Below are 24850 nucleotides of genomic sequence, written 5' to 3'. Positions count from 1 at the left end.
AATTTTAATAACATCCCAACAAGACTTCAATTAGCCTTTCATCTGGATCATTAGACACATAGAAATTAAAAGCAGAAGAGAATCAATGTCCCCTAGAGCTAAAATATTTTCCATGTCTTCTGCAACACACTAGTTCCATTCTTGAGACTAAAAAGAAAGGGGGCCGAGCGTGGTGGCGCACGCTTGTAATCCCAGCATTTGAGAGGCTGAGACAGGAGGATCACGGTTTGTGGACAACCTCAGCTACTTAGTGAGGCACTCCACAACTTAATGAGACCCTGTTTCAAAATAAAGAATAAAAAATAAGGCAGGGCAGGGGGTGTATATCGGAGGTCGATTGCCCCTGGGTTCCATCCCTAGAACTGCAAAAAAAGGGCGGGGGGCCGGGGACAAGATAGTTGGGAGGCTTGGGAGTTCAGTTGTAGGATGCATTTGTCACAAACGTTTTTGCTCCCCAATTTAATATTGAAACAGTGTCTAGTGCATAGAGCCATAGTCTTTCTATTGTCTACCCATGTGGCTTTATACAGACTGTACCTATAGTCTATATTTTGAGTTTTGGAAGAACAGCTGGATTAAGGAGCGTGTTGGTCAGTTTCATCTAATTTTCAATTGGTTTATTAGCTGAGTACGTTTTATTAAGGCCTATGGAGGAAGGCACTTGTTCTCCCCAGGTGAGGAGAGAAGTGTCTTTCATTGCAAGAACCTGAGATCAGGTTGACCAGAGCATGGAGGGTAAAGTGCCCACACTCAAATTTTTCCCTAGAGAAAACAGAGACCAGGAGCCACAGTCTGGGAGAAGCTGGGTTGGCCTTTCCTGAGAGCAGGCTGGCCAGAGTCAACGCTGTGCCCGGGACACAGCTAAGTGAGGGTCTGTGTGGGGAAGGCCACACTGAATACTGGCATTGGCACGTTGTCCTCGGTTATCCTAAGCGGGCCAGGCGACAGTGCTGGGAGTGAGAATGACCACACAGAACCCCTAGAGGTGAGCCAGGAAAGGCACCCAGCAGGCAATGGGCCTATCCTGGAGGAGGTTACAAAGACTGATGGATTAGACAATCTGAGCAAGTTCCAGCCTCCTGTCTGGGACTGTGGGAGCTATGTGCCGAGCAGGTCATGGGCTGGGACCGTCAGTCATTCAGGGATGCTGCCAGTTTGCCAGCCACCTTGCTTCACTGGGATGGAGGAACAGTGACCTTTGAAGAGTATGGATATTGACTTGGGGCAAAATTAGCAACTCCACCACTTATTGGCTCCACAACCACATCATTTGTGCTCGTCTCTTCCGTAAAGAGAGAAAACTAATGTCTAGAGAGAGGGTTAAGAGTTACTTGAGATGATGTCGGAACCCTGCAGGCAGGGACTGGGGCAGGAGGCCATGGCCGTCCTCACTTCCGATGGCGTCATTAAGGTTCTGAGGATGGGCATGGCTGACCAGTGCTCATGGGCCACAGTGGCCAGGACCTCCTCTCCCTTCACCCAGAACAAGTGATCAGCCCCAGAGGTGGGTGTCACTGTTCAATCAGGTGGGTCCTTCAACTGCAGGAAGACCGCCAGGCGTAGCTCTGTGCTGTCCAGCACTTCCCCTCTTGCTCAGTTGCTGGCTCGTAGCATCAGCGCCTAGGTGATCCTCAAATTACTGCTTGCTTTTAAGGGCAAGAAAAAAGAAGTAGCTAATTAAAGTAACCAAACTTCCTGGAAAGTCATTCTGACTCATTTTTTCTTTTTTTTTAAACAGAGGGGAGCTCATTATGAGTTACAATGGTTACCAACTTGAGTTAATGGCTTCCTTTGAATTTTTAAAAGACACCTTCTCCTTCCCAGTGTGAATTAATAGGTGGTTTGTCTCTGGGTTTTAAAGAAACTATAAACAAAGATGACCTAGAAAGTCCTGGCCCAGAGAGCACCCTTGGTGTTCTGTGAAATCCCTACGGGGCAAGTGGGGTGGGAGCTAGGGAAGGTTGTAGATCCCTACTCCCCACCCCCACACACTGTCCAGAAATGCCAAGGGGCTCATTCCCAAGCCCCACGCAGACCTCCCAGTTGGTGGGGACCTGGCTGGGCAGCCTATCCTTTCATTTCCTCCAAAAGAGAAGAGAAAAAATTGGCTGGGCATGGTGGCACACGTCTATATTCCCAGTACTTGGGAGGCTATATACTAGAGGATCTCAGGTTTGAGGCCCTGTTTCAAAATAAAAGGTCAAATAGGGCCAGAAATGTACCCCAGAGGTAAGAATGCCCCTGAAACCCAAGCCAAGCTCTTTTTTAGTTACTGAACTATGAGCTTTCTGGTCCCTCCTATTTCCTACCCACCTGTAAATAGCCCTTGAGTTTGATAATATTTTTCTGTTCTCCCTTAAGTGCTTGAAAAGAATATAGCCTTGCTCACATTTCAAAAGCCCCCAGGCTGTAATTGATGGCCTCCAAACACCCAGGCAGGTGAGCCTGGGATTTTTCCTCAAACACACAGAGGAAAGCAGAAGGGAAGACCCGTCACCTGAGGGGCCTCCGCTGCATCCAGGCAGGCAGCAGGGCACACTTACAGTTTTGCTCTGAGACAGGGCATGGCATCCTCTGAGGAGGAGACCTGGGCCGAGAGTGAGGAGCGAGGACTGTGTGCAGGACCGCAGCGCCTCGCCAGGAGTCTAGCTGGGGCCACTGCGACTCCGCCAGGTTCTTGGCTCTGCCACAAGTGTCCTGGCTGTTATTTGGCAAGTGATTCCCATGTGGATCTTTCTTTTCTTTCCTATGAAGGAGGGGTTTAGACTTGGTTGCCTGTAAAGGCTGAACTTGTAAAATCCACGTGCAAGGCTCTGTTTTCAGAACTTGCTCTCTCTATTTGCAGGTGTGTGTTCATGTGTGCCTGGCCCTCCCTGTTTATTCCCTTCTTGCAGTTTCCCTCTCAGTATTCCCCCTCCAAGGCCTCCAGCTATGTTGCTCCCGTGGGTGCTGAGCCTCTTCTCTGACTTAGCTTGCAGTCCCAGAGACCTAGCTGAGGCCCTGCAGGTGACACAGGTCTTCCCCTCCTGCCTCCGGGTCTGAAGCACCACTATGCATCAGGGCTCAGAAAAGAAGAGAAAGAGTCCCCTCGATGCAGAAATCCATGGTCACGTGGATAGCTGCAAGGGTATCCTCAGACTCAGCATGCCTATGAGTCCAGGCCTTTGAGTCCAGGAGGTGAGCCCAGGGCTTTGCAGGAGTGGACACTGAGGCTGGCAAGGGGAAAGGGTGGAAGCTGCTTTTTTCCAAGTTCCCTTACCTAGCAGATGACAGACTGGAGCCTGGATCTTTCCAGTGATTTTCTACCTAAGAATGGCAGCAGGAAAGATCCAGGCCCTCTTTATTTTGAAACAGGGTCTAAATTTCTGAGGAGCTCCCTAAGTTACCAGGGCTGGCCCAAGATTCTCTTGTCTCAGCTCCCGAATACTGGGGCTAGAGGTGGCACGGCAGAGCTAGAGGGGAGCACAATGCCTCCCCACATCCCCGTAGACTGACCTAGTCCAAGAAGCACACGTCCTGTGTGGAGCAGGAGCACTTGGGGAGGAGAGGGAAAAGGCTGGCCTCGGTGCCCTCACTTTGGTGCGCTGTGAGGTCTTTTCCCTCCTCTCTCTCCTGAACCAGCTGTCAAGGTCCTGGCCCTGCCCCCATCGCAGGCCCAGGTGGCCATGGAGTAGTGCCTGTGCAGAGATCTGGGAAGAAAGGACTCCAGGAGGGCATTCCAGAAGAAAGGGGACACTGAGGCAAGGGAAGGGTCTGGATTCTGTCACTCATCTCTCCTTAGTGCCCTTTCCTGGCCTCAACTGTCCCATCTGTAAGGTAAAATGACCACCATCAGGCCCCAATCTCACCGCCTAACCTGCAGCTGAACTCCCTCCCCCAGTCAAAGGTCAGTTCATCCTGGGTCTCTATTCTTCCTAGTTCCCAAGAAAATAAACTGAGGATTGCAACCAAGAGGACATCTGTCCAGGCCTCTCTCATCTTTTAGAAACATTCCAAAACCATCCTTGAAGAGTGTGTGTGTGTGTGTGTGTGTGTGTGTGTGTGTGTGTGTTACTGTGGGTGGAACTCAGGGGCCTTCTACCTCTGGGCTACACTCCCAGACCTATTTTATGTTTTATTTGGAAACAGGTCTCACTAAGTTTCTGAGAGCCTCACTAAGCAGCAGAACCTGGCTTTGAACCTGCACAGTCCTCCTGTCTCGGCCTCTCAAGTACTGGGATTACAAGCATGTGCCACCATGCCCGGCTTTCTTTTTAGAGATTGAATTTTCCTCATTTTTCTTCCATTTTTTGTAGTCCTGCTTCAGCCTCCTGAGTTGCTGGGATTACAGGTGTATGCTGAGGGTACTTATTCTTAAAGGATGCTATTCCCCATGCCTGGAAGTCCTTTCTTATCTCTCACCTAAGACTCTCAAGTTTCAGCATAAGTCCATGCCTCTTGTTCTGGCCTGCTAAAATCAGGATGGTTTCCATCTTGCCTTGTGTCCAGTTTCTGTGGCAGGGAAATTAAAGGGCAAAGATTCACCACCCAGGCTCAGACTGTGGCTCTGTGTGTCAGAGTCTCAGGAGAGTGGGCCTCGGACCCAGGAATCATGTCTTCAGTGCTCAGAACTTTAGCTGGGTAGATACACCTGAGCCAGGACTTCCAGCCCCAGGTGCCTTCTCATGCACAGGTTCCTGGCCTGCAGGTCGATGGGAGAAGTTAATACTGTTCTGACAGGCTGTGCTGGCTGGGCTGCCTTGCTCCAAGCCATTCTCTCTTCCTCTCAAGTCTTTCTGTAAACCAGCGGTGGTGGTATACCCCGTAATCCCAATATTTGGGAGTCTGAGATAGGAGGATTGTAGGTTTGCGGCCAGCCTCATCAACTTACTGAGGCCACCTGCAACTTAGTGAGACCCTGTTTCCAAGTAAAAAATAACATATGAGCTGGGCGTGGTGGTGCACACTTGTAATCCCAGCATTCGGGAGGCTGAGACCAGAGGATCACAGTTCACAGACAGCCTCAGCTACTTAGTGAGGCCCTTTGCAACTTAGTGAGAGCCTGTTTCAAAATAAAGAATAAAAAATAGGGCAGGGGTTGTAGCTAGGAGGTTGAATGCCCTTGGTTCCATCCCCAGACCCATAGAAAAATAAAAATAAAATAAAATAAAATATGGCTGTGGCACACGCTTGTAATACCCGCACTTGGGAGGCGGAGACAGGAGGATCTCGTAGGTTCGAAGCCAGGCTTGCTGGCTTAAGAGACCCTGTTTCCAAATAAAAATAGAAAAAAATAGGTCTGGGAGTGTAGCCTGGAGGTAGAAGGGTTTCCAGGAACTTCAGTACCACCAAAATAAATAAATAAATAAATAAATAAATAAAATATGGCTGGGGGTGTAGCTCAGAGATAGAGTGTCCCTTGGTTCCAACCCCAGTAAAACACACACACACACACACACACACACGCACACACGCACGCACACACGCACGCACACACGCACGCACACACGCACGCACACACGCACGCACACACACACACTAAATAAATAAATAAGATAAATTTTAAAAAGAAGTCTCTTTTTATATGTGGTACTAGGGATCGAACCCAGGGGCATTCTGTCTCCAAGCTACACCCCCAGTCCTTCTTTATGTTTTATTTTGAAACAGAATCTCCCTAAATCACTGAGGGTCTTGCTAAGTTACTAAGGCTGGCCTTGTACACGTGGTCCTCCTTTCTCAGCCTCCGGAGTACTGAAATTCTAGGAATGCACCACAGTTCCAGGTCCTCTAGGATATCTCTTTAAAGAAATGGTGCCCACAACCCCAGCTGCCCTCTAGAAGGTGTTGGACTGCCTTTCCCTCCAACCTAAAAGGGAGCAAAAGTAAAGGAGCCATGAGGGAGTCCATGTACCATCCTTGACCACTGGGGTTTCCGTTGCTTCCTCAATGGCCATCCCTGGCTCAGTCTCAGGGAGATAACCAACTGGTTTCATTTCCCAATAATCACAGACCAGCACCCTGTCCTACTGTGTGTGATACGGAGCTCATATCCACCAGGCACTTTACGCAGCATGCAATCCAACAGGAAGACCTCCTGGTTGTGTGATTGGTGCGCCATTCTCACTCGGGTTTGTCTGTATCTGATCCTGGAGCTTAACAAGCAGTTCTTAGACCAGGCCACATTTTTGAGGGCCTGCAGGAGCTTGTCTTTGCATTTTCCTCTGACATCCCATGAACAATGGCTACCTGTGGCACTGGGCACATCTTCTGTGTCTTCTTGGCATTCCTCTCCTGCTCTAGAGATGATATGGGTATGATGGGCCCGGCAGGGAAGGGAGGTTCCAGCAGGTTCTTGGTTGGCATGGTTGAAGATGAGGCACTGAGACTGGGGCCACTGCAGCTTCCTAGGCTCAGGCCCTTCTCGAAGGCACCCCAAATTGCAGCCCCCATTGCTGCTCCAAGCAGTAAATGCTTCTGGGGCTTTGGGTCCACCTCCTCCTCAAGAAACAATTAGCTCCAGGAGCACCTGCTGTGGGGAGGTACTGAGCATGTGCACAAAGAATTTAAAGAGAGGTGAGCGACCAAGCTAGAGTAAGTCTTAGGGGCTTCAGGAGCAGCCCAAAGCCAGGAACTGAAATGCAGTTACAGTCTGTCTGCCACGCTCCAAGGGCTGAACACAGACTCACATTCCCGAAAACCCCACCTCAACCCCTGGGCTAGGGGTATACCTACAGTCTGTCTGTCTGGTGGACAGGACAGGACTCTTTCAAAGGCAGCCTTGGGTCCTCCAGAGAATGTGGAACTACAGAGGCACTGGACAGATAGAAGATGGACTTTCAGATTTCTACCCTTGCCCCATGGAAGGGCATGTCCAGGCTGCCCACTCCAGGCAATACTCAGCTCCCCTCTCATCCCTACCCCCCAGAGCCTTTGGTTTGCTGGGACAGCAGCCTGTTCAGAGCAGAGTGTTTCAAAGGTAGCTGCAGGAGCTCATGCCTTTCTTCCCAGTGAACAGCAGGGCAGAGTTGGAGCCCAGCAGAGCCCTCAAGTGGCTGGATTTCATGTTTAGGCCCCACAGCCTGCCAGCAGTTCAGAGTGTCCGCCAGCGTGCTCTGTGGACCTGGGAGCTCATTGGGGAGAGCTCCTGGGGTAGCAGGGCCCCGGGACACTGGGGTAGGGCAGGCCTGGCCTTTGTGACAAGCTCAGAGCATGGGAAATGGAGCTGCAGGCATCTCCCAAAAAGCACCGTGCTCTTGTTGACTCAAACAATCATAGGAGTTCATTTGCATGGCGTTTTCCATACAGCCTCCTTACAGTGCCTTTTATCTTCTACTGTGGGCACCACCAAGGTCCCCTAGGGTCCCCCTCTCCTGCCACCACCTCTGGGGGCTTCACTGTGCCCCCCCAGACTCCAGAACTACCCCCACTCACAGCCACCGAGCCTCTCCTTCTCTCCTTGGGTTAGCCCAGCCTGGAAAAACCAGTGGTTGGCCTTGCCTGGGTGTGCCCAGTCCAGGTTTGCTGGAGTGGTGGTGCCAGCAAGCGGCTGGCAACCTAGCAGGTCTGGCCCCAATACCCCACCTGCCTGCTGTGGATTCCAGCAAAGCCCCCAGTGGGGGGTTTGTCCACCCCCACCCCTACTCAAGCTGGAAAGAGGAATGAGAAATCTAAGCCAGGGAGCACAGAGAGGGGCCAAAAGGAGAGGAAGCGGGGTGGTTGCTATGACGATGGGGTCTCAGTGCGCCATTTGCATAGGGCGATGATTTCCATACTGCAGGGTGAATTTCCATATCCCTGCCTCAAAGCCTGTTGGGGTGGGGAGGGCTAGAGGGGAGAGGTCATTTGAAATTCAAATGAAGATGATTAAGGTTTTCTTGAGGAGGGAAGCGTGGACAAAAGGGGTTAAGCTGGCTGGCATATGTGGCCTCCAGGGCTCCAAGTTATCAAAGAGAGGTGTGCACAGGCTGGGTCCCCTGCCAGCCCATCTCCCCTGGAGATCAGAGGAGTCCAAGCTGAGACTGGCATGACTTCTGCAGGGAAAAGACCTGGGTTGCGCCCTTCCTACACCTGGGCCCAGCTTAGCCTCCCAGCATCCTGAGCATTTCTGAGCTTAGAGCCTAGGACCAGTAAGTGAGTTTGAGCTCTGGTCTCAGACCTGCCTTCCTCTAGTGATCACAGACTAGTCATCCAGGGTTTTAAATCCGTGTCAGCAGAGAAACTCTTTTTCTTCTTGTTTGACAGAAACAAAGTATGAAGACAGATGGAGTCTAGACTCATCTTACCACCAATCTGCTATCTTAGGTCACTTCCTAGTCAGCCCAAGTTTGTACAGCAGATGGAGTCTGAAGTGGAGGGTCTCTGAGACCACTTCCAACACTAACTTGCCAGGATCCTCTTCACATACCAGTACCATCTGCAAGATAATCTGAATGGTGCCAACCACTGCACCGCTGGTGTGTGTATTGGTGTGTGTGTGTGTGTGTGTGTGTGTGTGTGTGTGTGTGTGTGTAAGAGGGTGGGGGGAAGAGGTACTGAGGATTAAACCCAGGTGCAGTCTACCTCTGAGCTATACCCCCAGGCCTTTTTATTTTGAAACAGGGTCTCACTATGTTGCTGAGTCTCACTATGTTACTGACACTGTCCTTGAACCTGTGATCCTCCTGTCAGCCTCCCAAGTACTAAGATTACAGGTGTGTGATAACATGCCTGGCTCTAAGCTTCTTTACTGAGATAGGAAGAGCTCCCTGTTCTCCCAGTCTGCTCTGACCTTGAGGTAGTTCTTTGAAGGCTCACAGCTCAGTTCTTCATCTATCAAATAATGGTTTCCATCTCACAAGGCTGGCACGAGGATCAGATGAGATGTTTGCGGAGTGCTTAGTACAGGGCCTGCCAAGCAGTAATACTCTTTGTCATTATTTGTCTCTGGAGGACAAGTGTCCCCATGGAGGACGCAGTGACCCAACAGCAAATGCTGGGTGTTCCCATTGGACATACGGATGTCTGCTGAGCAGGCTGGCCTGAGAATTCACTCTTGTTCAGCAGCTGTTGTGTCCACCCCTGTTCAGAGCTCCAGAGTGACGGGCTCTACCACAGCAAAGTATCACCCATAGGGAGCCTTCCCAGAAAGATGCATCTGTCACATCAGCCCCTGTGGGCTCCCATACTGATCCCAGCTTAAGTTTGTCTTTACTTTTTTTCTTTCTTTTTTATTTTCTGTTTTTATTTATTTACTTATATATTTATTTATTTATTTTGCAATGCTTGGAATTGAACCCAAGACCTTGTGCATGCTAGGCAAGTGCTCTAGCCATTGAGCTGCATCCCCAGCACTTTCAAATTTAAAAAAAAATTAAAAATTAAAAAATTAATTAAAAATTAATTTTAAAGAGTTGTTAAAAAAAAAAGCTAGGCATGGTGGTGCACACTTGTAATCCCATCATTTGGGAAGTTGAGACAGGAGGATTATGGTTCACAGACAGCCTCAGCTACTTAGTGAGGTCCTTAGCAACTCAGTGAGACCCTGTTTCAAAATAAAGAATAAAATATAGAGCTGCGAGTGTAGCTCAGTTATAGAATGCCCCCGGGTTTCATCCCCAGTACTGAAAAAAAAAAAAAAAAGAAAAAAGAAAAAAATTGTAGTTAGTACTGAGGATTAAACCCATGGGGTCTTTATTACAGAGCTTAATCCCCCCATCATATTTATTTATTTATTTATTTATTTATTTATTTATTTATTTAGTGGGTCTGGGGATGAAATCCAGGAGTATTCAACCTCTGAGCTACACCCACTGCCCTATTTTTCTTATTTTTTAAATTTTGAAATAGGGTCTCACTAAAGTGCAGAGGGCTTCACTAAGTAGCTGAGGCTGTCTGCGAATCACAATCCTCCTATCTCAGCCACCCGAAAGCTGGGATTACAAGATTGCTTGTGCCTCCATGCCTGCTCCCCATCCTTTTTTAAATAGGGTCTCATTAAATTGCCATGGCTAGCCTTGTACTTAAGAGGTGCTTCTACCTCAGCCTCCTGAGATTCTGGGATGGTAGGCATGCCACTATACCTGCTCCCTACCCCTTTTTAAATTTTTAAGACTGGGACTCGAACTTGTTCATCCTGCCTCAGCCTCCCAGTAGTTGGGAATATAGGACTGTGGCACTGTGCCTGGCTGTCTATAGGCAGGAAGAAGAGGAGAAGCTCGTGGAAAGGCCCCTCCTAGGATCCAGCACAGAGAAATGAGTCAGAGTCAACAAGACTAGGTGAAACTGATAATTCTAGAGAATCTAAAGGTCCTTTTTCCATCTTGCATTTCTACAGCAACTCCCTATGAGGTTTTGCTTAGAGATAACACGGTGTAGTGTGGACATTTGCTTCTCTGGCCACCTGCCTTTCTGGGACTAGGTATCCTCACCTGTAAATGCAGGTCCAGGGCTAGGTGTATCTTTTTTTGGGGGGGACTGAAGATGGAACCCAGGGGCATTCTACCTCCGAACTCCACCCAAAACCCTATTTTTATTCTTTATTTTGAGTTGCAAAGGGCCTCAACTAGTAAGTAGCCGAGGCTGTCTGCAAACAACAATCCTGGCTAGGAGTATCTTGGTTCCATCAGTATAAAAAGCTCTGAAAGAAAAATAACAATGGGGTTCCTCCCAGGGATATGCATGTCAGGTGTGGCCAGAACAGAGCTCTTACATAACAGAGCCTATTTAATGTCTTTGAAATTGGATTTTATTGTTTTCCCAGAGCCAAGGGACCAGGAGTGGAGATTTTGATAGGAAACTTGGGTCTTTGGACCCTACTCCTTGTGACACTGGTCTGAGTCCCCAGACTCCTGAGACGTGGCCATCTGCTCCTCCCACACAGTCCCCAACCCCACTGCCACTTAGGGCTCCTTGCGGACAACTGGACATCAATATGTGGCTCACAGGAGATGCAGGGTGGCACGCATGAGCCCCAGAGAGCCCCATCTCAGCTTAAACAAAGAAAGAACATAAATTCTAGGTCCTAATGAATTAGAAGACCTCTGTGAGGGGTCTTTCTTTTATTGAAGAAGGACGTGAACAACTGCAGTGGAAGCAGGGGGTAGAGGGTTGCTGGGCTTCTTCTTAGCGAAGGCGTGCGACAGTACTTCTCTGCAGCCCACGGTGTGGCCCCAGCTCCTGTTTGATCTCAGGAGTATACATGAGGAGACAACCACAAGGATACTCAATAGGCCATGTCATGAGGAAGCCCCACAGAGGATCCTGTGGACTCTGCTGTTTGCTCCCTTGGGCTAGAGAAGTAGAAGATTAAATCACAGCCCCCCAAATCTATAGACAGTCATAGGCTGGAGGGAAGTGGGGTAGTGAGTACCTTCAGGAGAGCTGATTCTGATCCTTGGTGGTCACATGGCCATTGCATTAATGGAAAGAAAAGGGTGCTGAGAGCTGCCCCGGGCACAGGTTGCACATGCGCAAAGTATGAGACTTTGCATCTACTACCCATACCTGGCTTGACCAGGAATTCTCGCCTAGTTTGGAACTGAAACTCAGACCTTCAACTCCCTAACCAGTGTTCTTCTTACAGCCCATATCCCCCTACCCTACACTGTGGAACTAGGATCCCAGAGCATTCCACACTCTTAGCCCTTTTTCAAATTTTATTTCGAGATAGGGTCTCACTAAGGCTGCCCTTGAACTTGCATTTCTCTTGCCTCTTAGCTGGAGCTACAGGCCTGTGCCAACAGGTTCTGCTCCCGGTCTGTCTTGAGTCCTCCTGTACCAGTATTACAGTCCAAACTGTAACACTCCTGCAGTGTCAAGGGCTCCTCAGGTCCCCCCTGGACATTCCCTTGCTCCTAAGAAAGAAGCAGCAGGAATGGGGCAGAAGTAGGGTGTGTGTGTGTGTGTGTGTGTGTGTGTGTGTGTGTGTGTGTGTTACTGGGGATGAAACCCAGGAGCCTTCTACCTCTAGGCTACACCCCCAGACCTATTTTACTTTTTATTTGGAAAGAAAGTCTCAGTAAGTAGCTGAGGCTGGCCACAAATCTGTGATCCTCCTGTCTCTGCCTCCCAAGTACTGGGATTACAAGCATGCTCCACTACACCTGGCGGGACAGAACCTTTTTGTTTTAATATTTAAGGGAAATTGAAGGCTATAGAGACCAAGCCACTTGCTCTAAGTAGAGCATAAAAAAGCCTTAAAAGTGACCCTAGAGCCTTACTTAACTATGTTTTCTGGACAGAATTCTGATCATTAGACCATACTTGCCACTGCCTTGGAAGAATCTTAAGTACCCCCAAAAAGGTAGACATCCATTATGTCTGTAGTGTGTGTGTGTGTGTGTGTGTGTGTGTGTGTGTGTGTGTGTGTGTGTTTGTGTTTTCCTGGGAAGAACTGCTTTTGACTGGATTAAATGACCACAGGGAGGCTCTGGGTTTTCTCTGATGGCTGGTTGCTCACGATGTTTCCAGGGTCCTGGCACCTTAATAACTGTCCCCCCAGAAGTGACAGCAGGCTGCCAAGAGAGTCGCAAGCGTCACCGGAAGCCTCCTGGGCTAGACTAGAGAGAAGGGCTGTGAGAAGAAACCCGACCAGAAGGGAGAGGTGGAGCCTTGCGGCAGCACTGTTTACCAGGCCAAGTGAAAAATCCTGCTCGCACAGTTCTGGGTTCCACCTCCCTCGCCCAGAGAATTGCTCCCCAGGCAAGCTCACATCCCAGGGCTGCCAAACATATGCAAATCAGCCACTGTGAGGCTGGGCTGTTGGCTCCGCAGAGGTGGGAGAGCGGGCTGCCTTTCTAGGGGCCCACACCTTAGGGAGTCACCCCAGGCAGTACGGGTCACTGCTGATCCAATGTCCACCAGGTGCCAGAGGAGAGATGGCAGCTGCTGTTGATACTGAGCACCTTCTGTATCTTCGATCCTTGGCTTTCTTCTCACTCCATTGGGTATTTGAACCATCCTGGCCTAGGGGTCTACCTAGAATCCTGGGGCTCCCCAAGGACTCGGTATGCCTTTTCTCCTCTTATAAGCACTTACTCTCAAGCTTTGCATGCTGGGAGATTGTCTTCATATTTAACCTAAGTCCCTTCAACAGCAACCATGGCCTCTTTGTTAGGAGCTGGTTGGTAGAGATGAGGAATCCTGGGTACCACGAGGGAACAGGAAGATGCTAAGCTGAGCCTTGGATGAGTTCTCAGACACACTCCAAGTTCAAGAGCTGCTCACAGTGGATTGGAAGTCACACTCCACTGGGGTTGGACGAGTGAGTTCTTTTGTCTTCCCTTGAGGACCATCCCCAACACATGCTACAACTTTTAAAGTATGTGCCACTGTGCACACCTGTAATCCATGTACTTAGAAGCCTGAGACAGGAGGGCCACAGATTTGCTACCAGCCTCAGCAATATAGTAAGGCCCTCAGCAACTTGGTGAGACTCTTTAAAACAAAAAAAGGGCTGGGGGTGTAACTCAGTGATAGAACATACACTTAGGCTCTGGACTCAATCCCCAGTACTAAAAAACAAAACAAAAAACCTAGACGCTAATACAACAAGCCCCATGTACTCGTGGGCTGTTCACCATTACCTCTCTGCCATTCTTGTTGCTGGAATATTTTCCTGGCTTGGAACCTGCTCCTGGCTTCCTACTGTCTCCGCCTCCCAAGCGCGGGGATTACAAGCGTGTGCCACCACGCCCGACGCACCTGAATTTTTAATTGCTATATGTATCAGCTGTGACTCTGTTTTCGGTTTCAGTTTGAAGTTGGTCATTGATATTGCTGAATAAAATCTATCAGCTTTACATTGTACAACGGATGGTCTTAAAAGTAGGGCAATTTTTGTGCCATTTTACTGTAAATCCTTGTGCAATTTTACTATTTTAGCTGTTGATCTGTTATGAATTAGGAAAGCAAAATTCCAGGTTACATTATTCATTAAAATAGAATTCTCTGATAAAAATAAATCTCTGGTTGACCTTTAAACCATTTTATATTGTGGTCAAATATGCATGGTATGAGCTGGATGTCATGGCACACACTTGTAATCCCAGTACTTGGGAGGCTGAGACAGGAGGACCACAGGTTTGAAGCCAGCCTCAGAACTTCAGGAGGCTCTCAGCAACTTAATGAGACTTTGTTTCAAAATAAAAAATAAAGATAGGTCTGGGGATGTAGCTCAGACGTAGAATGCCTCTGGGTTCAATCCTTAGTACCACAGGCACACACAAAAAGTATAGAATGAAATTTACCGACTTCACCATTTCTTGTGTATACAGTTCAGCCTGTTTGATTTAAATGGTTGGTGTTTAACTATAAAAAAAATGCATGCAGAGCTTTCTGTTCATTCCTATTACATTTTATCTGATTGGCTTCGGCCTTCTAGTAGAGCCTACTGAAATATTTTCTAATCCCAATTCTGTCATCCACTTTTTTGTATCACTTTCTGCTTATTGCTTTGATTCATTTCTAAATCCAGTCAGCATCTATCCTGTTTATTTGCCCAAGCTGTTGATCGAAGTCTCAGGCTCTGTTTTTTTATGTCATGGAGGCTGCAGTGGCTTTATGAGAAAAATTGAGTCCAGTTGTTGAAAAATCTGAACTCTTGTCCAGGTTGTGGTTCTCTGGGGCTGTGTGAGCTGATGTTTTCTCTCCTGAGGTTGGACCTCGGTGTAAACTCCGAAAAGAATGCTCCTTGGTCACAAGGATTTGTCTTTTGTTTTTGTTTTTGCTTGTTTACTTGCTTGCTTTTTTTGTCTCTCCCCTTCTCAAGTGGCAGAAGAGACTCCCAAAGAAGGAGCCAGGGCTTGGAAAATAGAATGAGTTGAAGTTTCTGCAGATATGGTGATAGCTGGTTAGATAGCTGGTTAGATAGGTGGATAGATAGGTGGGTTGGTGGGTTGGTTGATTAGTTTTGGTCTTAATAGAAGGTTAATTTCTGCAGCAATTTCTGAATAATTTAGATCAATTAAACACATGGTCACCCAGCACCTACTAGGTGCAAGGCGCTGTGTTAGGCACTCAGGGTACAAAGATGAATAAGATCCTAATAGCCCTGGCCCCTGGGAGATCGCAGCCTCATGAAGGAAGCCAACACGCAGACCACTGACCAAAAAATAGGTTCCGTACTACGAGAGACAAAGATGCAAGACAAGGACACACAGATGAAGACCTCCTCTGTTTGCTTTGGGAAAGCTTCCAGCTACATTTGAGTAGGGTCTTGAAAGATAAGTAGGTATTTTCTGAGTAGAGAAGGGCATTCCACTCAGGGAATAGAATGAGCCAAACCTCTTACAGAACAGGGGCCACCAGGGGCGTGGCCAGCCGTCTGAAGTCAGGGCTTCCCAGCTGACAAAGCACTGTCCTTAGCTTTCTGTCACTGGAGCATCACCGTGTATTGAAAATGGCAGGGCAGAAACATGATCTTTTTTTTTACCTTTGAAAAACCTGAGGATTCAGGAGGTCCCTGTTTTGACCCAGGTCACACAGCTTCAGGTGATGAAGTTTAGGCTTGAACCATCAAGTCCAGAACTCTTTCCAAATATGCCCTGCTGTTCCTCCATACCTTAAAGGGGTGGAAAGAATCTTAAGCGGTAGAAAGAAGGTTTTTGGTTAACTCATCATGACCATTGCCTTCCTTCATTTTTTTTAAATTGGTGCATTATAATTATACAAAATAAACTGAGCATGATGGTGCACACCTGTAATCCCAATACTTGGGAGGCTGAGACAGTAGAATCACAAGTTCAAGGAGAGCCTCAGCAAGACTGTTAGCAATTCAGCAAGACTCTGTGTCAAAATAAAATGACTTTTTAAAAAAGGCAGGCAGCCGGGTGTGGTGGCGCACGCTTGTAATCCCAGCAGCGCTTAGGAGGCTGAGACAGGAGGCTCGCACAGGTTCGAAGCCAGCCTCAGCTACTTAGTGAGGCTCTCAGCAACTTAGTGAGACCCTGTTTCCAAATAAAGTATAAAATAGGTCTGGGAGTGTAGCCTGGAGGTAGAAGGCCCCTAGGTTCCATCCCTAGTACCACAAGAATAAATAAATAAATAAATAAATAAATAAATAAATAAATTTTTAAAAGGCAGGCAGAGCTGGGTGTGTAATCCCAGTACTTGGAAGGCTGAAATAGGAGGATCACAAGTTCACAGTTAGCCTTAGCAATTGTGTGAGGTCTTCCATAACTCAGTAAGATTCTGTTTCAAAATAAAACATAAAGAGGGATGGGGGTGTAGCTTGGAGGCAGAATGCCCCTGAGTTTAATCCCCAGTACTACTCCCACAGATTATATATATATAAAATTTCCACACACAAAATAGTAGGGTTCCTTGGGATATATTTGTATGTGCACATAACCTAATTTGGTCAATATATAGCCCGATGCCCCCCCCCACACACACACATACTTTATCTAGGAGACAGCAGCACCCTCCTCAGTGTTCAGGGAATGGCTTGTGGTCACTTTAACCTGAAGCTTTGGGGCAGCAGCTGAGTCCTATTAGCCAGGTCATGGTCCACAGCTCCAAGGACCACCTCCCAGGCTTTCTTGAGGCTGATGGAGAGAGAGGCCAGGAAGAACTGGTCCAGTGGGCTATGGAGAGAAGCAGGACCCGCACAGCAGTGGAGAGACAATTGATAATCTCATCAGATACATGTTTAAGGCCTCAGGTGTCCCCGATAGACCTCCCCCACACCTGCCACCCCCTCGTGGTTGCTGCTTATGGGTAAGGAGTCACTGGAAGTCTTATCTCCCAAGAACATACTTATCTGCTTGGTAGAAGAATTAGAATAGGATCAGGAAGGGCTTTGGGCAAAGGAGCTCTTATTAACTGCCAGAAGGTTGGGCAGTGCCTGCTGTCCACTCTTTGGAGCATCTAGGACCGGTCTTCTGGGAGGCCCTGGCCGGCCTGGTACCTCCATCCCAGCCCATTCACTTAGCCCTGGAAGCAAAGCAGACAGTTCGCAGCACAGTGAGAATGAATTTGATGAGGAGGAGAAACTCCATCATCAGGCTTAGAGCACTGCAGCTGCATCTTCACAGTGAGGCTCTTTTTTTGGGGGGGTGGCATTGAGCCCAGGGGCATTCTACCACCTCGAGCCCCATCCTCAGCCCTATTTTTCTATTCTTTATCTTGAAACAGTGTCTCACAAAGTTGTGGTGGGCCTCACTAAGTGCTGAGGCTGACTGTGAACCTGCAATCCTATCTATCTCAGCCTCCCAAGAACTGGATTACAAGCATGCACCCCCACACCCAGCATCTGAGCAGCCTCTTGAGATTGGCCTTGGGAAGCTTTTATGTGAGAGAGAGTGTTGACTTTGTTAGCTGGTGGGTTTTTTAAGTGATTTCTGAATTCAGCTTGCTCATTTTTTTTTTCCATTTTGTTGTTTAGATGTCACGAACACCATTCTAACAGCAGTCACAGAAACCAAAAGTAAAGACAGTGGGCATGGTGGTGCACATCCATAATCCCAGTACTTGGGAGGCTGAGATAGGAGGATTGTAGGTTTGAGGACAGCCTCAGCAATTTAGCAAGGTTCAGTTTCAAAAAATAAGAGCTGGGCATAGTGGTGCACACTTGTAATCCCAATACTTGGGAGGTTGAGACAGGAGGATTGCAGGTTCGTGGCCAGCCTCAACTATTTAGTGAGGCCCTCTGCAACTTAGCCCCTGTTTCAAAATAAAGAATAAAAAGTAGGGCTAGGCGTGTAGCTCAGAGGTAGAATACTCCTGGGTTCAGTCCCTAGCACCACAAAATTAGTAATAATAATAAAAATAATAATGGCTAAGGGTATAGCTTGTTAGTAGAGGGCAAGTGTGGCGGCATTCTAGAAGGTGAGAGATGTTTCCAGGAGGGAGTATGCATATACCCAGGATTAAATCTGGAGAGTGAGAAAAATGCCAGGGGGTAAAGAAACAGGTTGGCTTAGAGGAGGAGGCCATCGGGTTTGTGGACGCTTAAAAGTGCCTTCCTTTTTTTTTTTTCTTTTCTTTCTGTACTGGGCATGGAACACTTGGGGCCTCGCCTCTTCCTCCCTCTCAGGGCCCCCTGGCCCTTCCTCCTCCGTTCCCACCTAGCGGGCCCCATGCTCTGAGACGCCCTCCAAGCCCGGGACAAGGCTCTGCTTGCTCCCTGTCATCATCTGAAGCAGAGCAGAGGGCAAGGAGCTTCAGTTAAAGCTCCAGAGGATCTTCCCATGTCTCGTTCCTTCTGAGCCTGTGTTAGGAGCCACGGGCGGCCACTGTGTGGCCACTGAAGACACAGAAGTAGATGTCACTGTCTGGCTTTCAAGGAACTCACAAGCTGGTAGGAGAGAAAAACACGTACAAATGGGACGTTACACAATGAGTACCTCATGGCCAGTGGCGGGAGGACTGAGCCTGTGGGAGGGGACAGGATGGGGCGTGGTTCAGTGGCTGGAGTTTGGGTGCTGGGGAGGGGTAAGAAAGATCAAGAGCAGCTGGAGACAAGGCAGGAAGACAGGCCAAAGACAGGACAATTGTAGCTTAGGCTGAGGAAGCTGGACTTTATTTCAGAGCTGCCACGACAGTTCTGAATGTGTTCACCTGTTCATTTATCGTCATTCTCCCAACATGTGTGTGTGTGTGTGGAGGGGGGGGGGTTCTGGTAATTGAACCCAGGGACATTCTACCTCTGAGCTACACTCCCAGCCCTTTTATTTATTTATTTATTTATTTATTTATTTATTTATTTATTTATTTTTGTGGTACTGGGGATGGAACCCAGGGGCATTCTACCTCCGAGCTACACCCTCAATCCTAGTTTTTATTCTTTATCTTGAAACAGGGTATCAGAGTTGTAAAGGGTAAGTAGCCGAGGATGTCCACGAACCGTGATCCTCCTGTCTCAGCCTCCCAAATGCTGGGATTACAAGCATGTGCCACCATGCCCATTTTCCTATTTTATTTTTATTTTGAAACAGAGTCTTGCTAGGTTGACAAGAGTCTCATTACTTGCTGAGGCTGTCCTGGAACCTGCAATTTTTTCAGTCTCAGCCTCCTGAGTACTGAGATTACAAGCATGCACCGCCATACCTGGCCTCCCAATGTATTTTGAACACCCACTATATTCTGAGCACAGTGCTGGGCCCTTTGTGTACAATATTTTATAAACAGTCATGTTCTTTGTCAGGACCAATAATCCTTTTCCCAAAGGAAAGTTTTATGGTAGCTCCTACCCTAGAGAACTATATAAATAGAAAACTTTATTATTGGAAAGAATGAAAACAATTCCTCTAACAATAGGTTTATGTTTAAACGGATCATAGTATATCCATATAATAGAATATTATATAGCCATAAAAATAAGGCTTATGAGCATAGGAGACATATTTAAGTTCCTTAATAGCATAAATGAAATGTTTATGCTATTCTAATTGGAAATGCAGGGTAAAAGTCTACATGGAATAGTGTACACCCAGGAAGAAAAACAAGCATAAAAAGACTATTAATGTACAACAATAATAGCTATGCCTGCCTGTTAGCAGAGTGACTATTCTACTACTTTAGACCTTTTCTATATTAAGAAATGTCTCTATTCAGTACATATTTACTTTTTCAGTGTAGTTTTTTTTTTTTTTTTTTTGTAAAAGAAAACAGAAGAACAAAACAAGAAACATAAAGTGTGAGGTGGGGAATAGGACAGATGCCTATCTGACAAAGGTTAGGCCTCGTGGGAGAGCTTGTGGCCTTGGGGGAATTCCTTTAGGCTCCATGGCTGGCCTCTTCCTGCTCATCCTTAGAGGGATGCAATAGCTCCCCACACAAGGGTGGGGAGTACCACAAGAGACGCGAGTGTGGGGCAAGCTCTGCTCCTGAAGGACTCTGACTTGCTATGTGACCTTGTTCAGGCCACCTCCCTCCAGGGCCACTCTTTCCCTAGCTGTCTACCTCCCTGGAGGAGACTTTCCCAAGAGGTTTCCAGAAACCAGAATGAGCAGGAGGAGGATCCTGGCCATTGGGGAGGCAGGTTCTCCTTTGCAAAATAAAGACATGCTCTCTTCAATCCTCTTTCCCCTCTACTCAGCCCCCTTTTTCCAATCCTGCTGGCAGCTGATATACATATATATATTTTTATCTCTTCCAGGAAATGATCGAAATGGCCTAGATTTCAACAGACAGGTAAGAACTTGGGTCAGAAGAAAATGTGTGTATTTTAAATTTGGGGAGTGTCAGGTGTAGGGAATACAAAAAAGACTGAGTCCAGTCTGGGGGTGATTACTCAAAGACACGTAGCTTCCAGGATTAAAGAACCCTGTGATCCAGCATTGCGGTATCTTCCTCAGACCCCTCCAGAGAGTTCTGACAAATGGAGCAGCCTTTGAGGATGAACAGCGTGCCACACATAGTCCAGAAATCTAGGACAACGACTAGGGCTGAGCCCGATTGCATCTTAGCGAGTTGGTTGCGTAGGTTGCATAGAGAGGAATTTACGGTGCCACAAAGGACGGAGAGTCTGGCTCTCCTCAGGGAACTTCTGATTGGAAGAAAGGTGAGAGGGACTATGGTGGGGACACTGAAGGAGCCCAGAAAGAAGCAGGTAATGAGTCGAGGGCTACAAAATATACACAAACATGGTGCTTTAGTGGGCAGCTGAGGCCTGTGAGCACAGACCTAGGAAGGGTTTGGAGCCCAGGCAGAGCCCAGGTGGGTGGCAGTGGATGGGTAAGGGAAGAGGGGAAACCATCGGGATATCCCCACCAAGCTTCCAATGCTGGGAAGCCTCGGGGTGGCAGGTAGAACAGGCTGTGATATCAGAACAGAGTAGAAATGGGAGTTTTTGCTCAGAGGGGAAAATCTAAGCTGCAGAGAAACAAGAAGTGATCCTAGAAGGTTCTAAAGTGGGGCCGAGAGCTGAGAATCAGATGCAAAGTCAGAAACGCGGATTTTTGGTCTCGTTTCTGCCCCTAGGTAGCCTTATAATCTTGGCTTAATATTTTAAACTTGAATTTTCTCAGCTAAAAAATTAACTTATTCCATCATTCTGGCAGGGGGAAGGGCTACACTGTGCCGCGTATGAGACTTCAGAGAAAACTAAGACATGATCTCTAGCCAGGCACAGTGGCACACATAGTTCTAGCACTTGGGAGGAAATCAAATCCCCATTTGACTACTCATACGTCTCTCCACACCTGCACAGACACATATTCAGAAACTTTATTTTGGCCAGGCATGGTGGCATACACTTTTAATCACAGCATTCAGGAGGTTGAGACAGGAGGATCAAGGTTCACACCATCCTTAGCTACTTAGTGAGGCCCTCCACAACTTAATGAGACTCTGTTTCAAATTAAAAAGAATAATAAATCAAGCTGGGGATGTAGCTAAGAAGTAGAATGCCCCTGGTTTCCATCCTCAGTACCACAAAAAGAGGCAGGAGCTGGGAATATAGCTCAGAGGTAGAATTCCCCTAGGTTTAATGCTTTGCACCCCCCACTCCAAAGACATAGTCTCTCTGCTAAAGAAGCCCAAAGTCTAGTACAAAGAGACAGTGAGGTACATATGGGTGAGTGTCTGAGAGACTCTATTTCCTAAGTTATAAATTCATTAAATTTTTATTTAATATTTTAATTTATTATTATTTTTTGCGGTACTAAGGATTGAACCCAAGGGCATTCTACCTACAAGCTACACCTCCAGCCCTATTTTTTTATTCTTGATTTTGAAACAGAGTCTCACTAAGTTGCGGAAGGCCTCACTAAGTAGCTGAGGCTGGCCACAAACCTGTGATCCTCCTGTCTCAGCCTCCCAAGTGCTGGGATTATAAGCATGTGCCACCATGCCTGGCTATTTAATATTTTTAAAATTTTAATTATTAGTATATTAATTGTATAGGTTAATGGGATTCATGATAGTGTCCTCATACCCACCGGTCACACCCACATGACAGCTGAGCCTGGACCTGTCCATCCATCCCTCTCCCTTCTCCTCTCTCCCCTGCCCTGGTCCCTTTTGCACTTCGTCATGGTCCTCTTCTCTGTTCAGGTCATTTCAGGTTTTCATATATGAGAAAAATCATGGAATACATTCCTTTCTGTGTCTGGCTTATTTCTCTTAACGTTCTGTCCTCTAGTTCCATCCATTTTCCTTTAAATGACAGGATTTCATTCTTTTTTACAATCGAATAGTACTCCATTGTGAGAGACTCTTAGTGAATATTGGCACCAGCGTTCTTGCTTTACTAGAGTGTGTAAAAATCATGGTGCCGCACAGGACCAGAAACAGTTTGTTCTTCCCGTGGGCCCAGGTGTGCATTGTTGAGGAGGAGGTATCTGTGTGTTGTTCTGAAGAGAGTCAGGAATGTCAAGCAGAGATGAGAGGCACGGGGAGAGGAGAGCGAGATGTGAGGAAGACAGTCCCCGTGAGGGCACATTGGAGAGCACAGAGCACTTCACCTACATCCTGATATCCCGAGTCCAGAAGTCCGAAATGGACCAGGTAATCAAAGGCTGACTTATGTTACACACATTCTCTCCCTTCTCTATCTGTAGACTGATCTGAAGTCCCTACTGACATTTCTTAAAAAGCTGTTAACTCACTGAGCGTGGAGCCCATGCCTGTGATCCCTGAACTTGGGAAGCTGAGACAGGAGAATCGGAGGTTCAAGGACAGCCTCAGCAAGTACTGAGACTCATCAACCTGTTTCAAAAAAATAAAATAGGGCTGGGGGTGCAGCTCCAGCCAGTACAATTTACAAACCCTAGAACAATAGCCAAGGGACGGAGCAGTAGAATCGGCCTCTGCTCAAGGTCTCTATGGCAGACAGATTCCTATCTAAGAGATCTGGCCTGGTTGGCCTCGAGGCTCAGGGTGGAGGTTTCCAGGCATGCCGTCATCCTGAAGGCAGTGCTCAGCAAGTTGGGATTGGCCGGCCCTGTGCATTCTGCCCTGAGGACCGGGCCCCAACCCAGGGCCCACCTGCTATTGCCCTAGGCCTCAGAGAAGCCTAGGGAGGACGAGGCGATCCCAGTGGAGGCTGCCTGTGTGATCTAGCTGAAGCTTGAGAAGCCCCTGTGCAGGGGACGAGGCCGGGCAGCCCCTCTGTCCCTGGGCAGGCTGCAGGGGCCCTGGGCCTTGAAGTCTGTGGGGGTGGTTTCCCCAGTGGCTGGCTCTAGAGCAGACTTGCTTGAGTTTCCTTCCCTTGGACAACCCAGTGGGGCAGGTTGTCTGCTGGCCTGGGAGGGGTGTGGGGTTCTCATCACCTACTGGAACAGGGGATTTGAGGGAAGGACCCTCGGCCTTGTCCTGCTCTGCATCCTTCACTGGAGTCAGCCCTACGCCAAGTGCTTCCGCCACCTCCCTGGGCTCCTCCTGGCTCCCTCTGAAGGGAATCTGCCATCAGACACCCATGCCCACAGGTCACCTCCACACCCGCTCACGTGTAGGCTTGCAGATGGGCACCCAGGCCTCTGCTCGGCCGTCCTCCCCCTCACAGCAAGGAAGTTCACAGACCATCAGCTCTGGGCAAGGTGCGCTGAGCACTTACACCTCACTCATTTCTCACTATCAACCAGGAAGGGAACTATCCCTATTGCAGGTAAGCAGATTTGTCTCCCAGGTAGATCTGTGGTTTGTTTTCTTTCTTTCTTTCTTTCTTTCTTTCTTTCTTTCTTTCTTTCTTTCTTTCTTTCTTTCTTTCCTCTACTTTCTTTCTTACTTTCTTTTGTTCTAGAGATTGAACCTGGGGCATTTCACCTTCTAGCTACCCTCCCAGACCTATTTTATTTTTTATTTTGAAACAGGGTCTCACTAAGTTGCCAAGGGTCTTGCTAAGTTGCTGAGGCTGGTCTAGAACCTGTGATCCTCCTGTCTTCAGCCTTCCAAATACAGGGGGGTGCCACCATACCCAGCAGCCCCATGGTTTTCAGCAAAGATTTGAGATTAACTTGTGGAAGTTCACACTGGCTGGGCCAGGCTTTGAACCCATATCTCTCTGACTACAGAGCTCATTTTCCCCATGATGCCTTGCTTCCTCCTCCTCTGCAGTCTCTCAGCTTTTCTCTCCATATATACACAGCATCCCTAGGGAGAGGCCTAGGAGCCAGAGACTGTGACCTCATCGTGACTAAGGAGGAGGAAATGGTAGAAGGACTGGGGAGGGGAAGAAAGTGTGGTTGTAGAGAAACAGCCTCTGTCAGGCACAGACAAGGGTTTGGCAGATAAGGAAGCCAGGAAGGACCAGTGCCCTTGGTGAGGCTCCTGCCGGGAGCCCCAAGCAAGTTGGTGCAATCAGGAGTTGCAGCCAGGGGCTGGGTGAGCTACAGTCCCAAGGTTGCATGAGCAAGGAATATTGGCTCATCCAACATTCACGCAATATTTCCATGCTGAGCCTGTTAACTTCCCAGTCCCAGAAAGAAAGCCTGAGCTCCTCCTGGGGATAACTGTGGGAAGACCAAAGGATCCAGACACAGAGTTACCTCTCAGGCCCCAGGGCAGATAAGACAAAGGTGAGAGGCTACAGAGAAAAGCCAGACCCGGGGCGGACTCCAGGGCCTGGATCCCAGGGTTTTCTGCTCCTTGCCAGTTACTGCCCTATGCAAGCCTCTTCTCTCTGGGCCTCAGTTTCCTCATGAATAAAATGAAGACGTTTAGGAGAGATGATGCTAAGGCCCTTGACAGTCTGTGTGCCCTGGTGCACCATTTTTCTCATGCTATGTCTGATTAGTTGGGGCCTGACTTCCACTCTCTTTTGATTTTTTCCTTCTTTCCTTCCTCCCTCCTTCCCTCCCTTCCTTACGTCACTCCTTCCTTCCTTTTTTTCTTCCGTACTTTTGTTCATTCTTTCTTTCTCTCTTCCTTTTCTTTTTTTTGGGACTAGGGATTGAACACAGAGACATTCTATATCTGAGCTACACACCCAAGCCCTATTTTTTCTTTGGAA

The 24850-nt window shown here is 48.0% G+C and overlaps 1 protein-coding gene across 2 annotated transcripts in view; it reads left to right on the top strand.

Moving 5' to 3' along the window:
- The window catches only part of POU2F3 (POU class 2 homeobox 3), a gene marked incomplete at both ends in the record, with an annotated part of 87115 nt that overhangs the window by 8577 nt on the left and 53688 nt on the right, over window positions 1–24850 (top strand). For both annotated transcript variants that reach the window (XM_080718820.1, XM_080718819.1), the window contains one exon: window positions 20057–20091. In XM_080718820.1, coding sequence (XP_080574946.1) covers window positions 20057–20091 — 35 coding nt within the window. The remainder of the gene's footprint in view (window positions 1–20056; window positions 20092–24850) is intronic.

Source organism: Muscardinus avellanarius (genome assembly GCF_963383645.1).
Source record: "Muscardinus avellanarius genome assembly, chromosome: 1".
Lineage (NCBI taxonomy): Eukaryota > Metazoa > Chordata > Mammalia > Rodentia > Gliridae > Muscardinus > Muscardinus avellanarius.
Note: the sequence above shows the minus strand (reverse complement) of the source record. Positions and strands in the feature narration are given on the sequence as shown.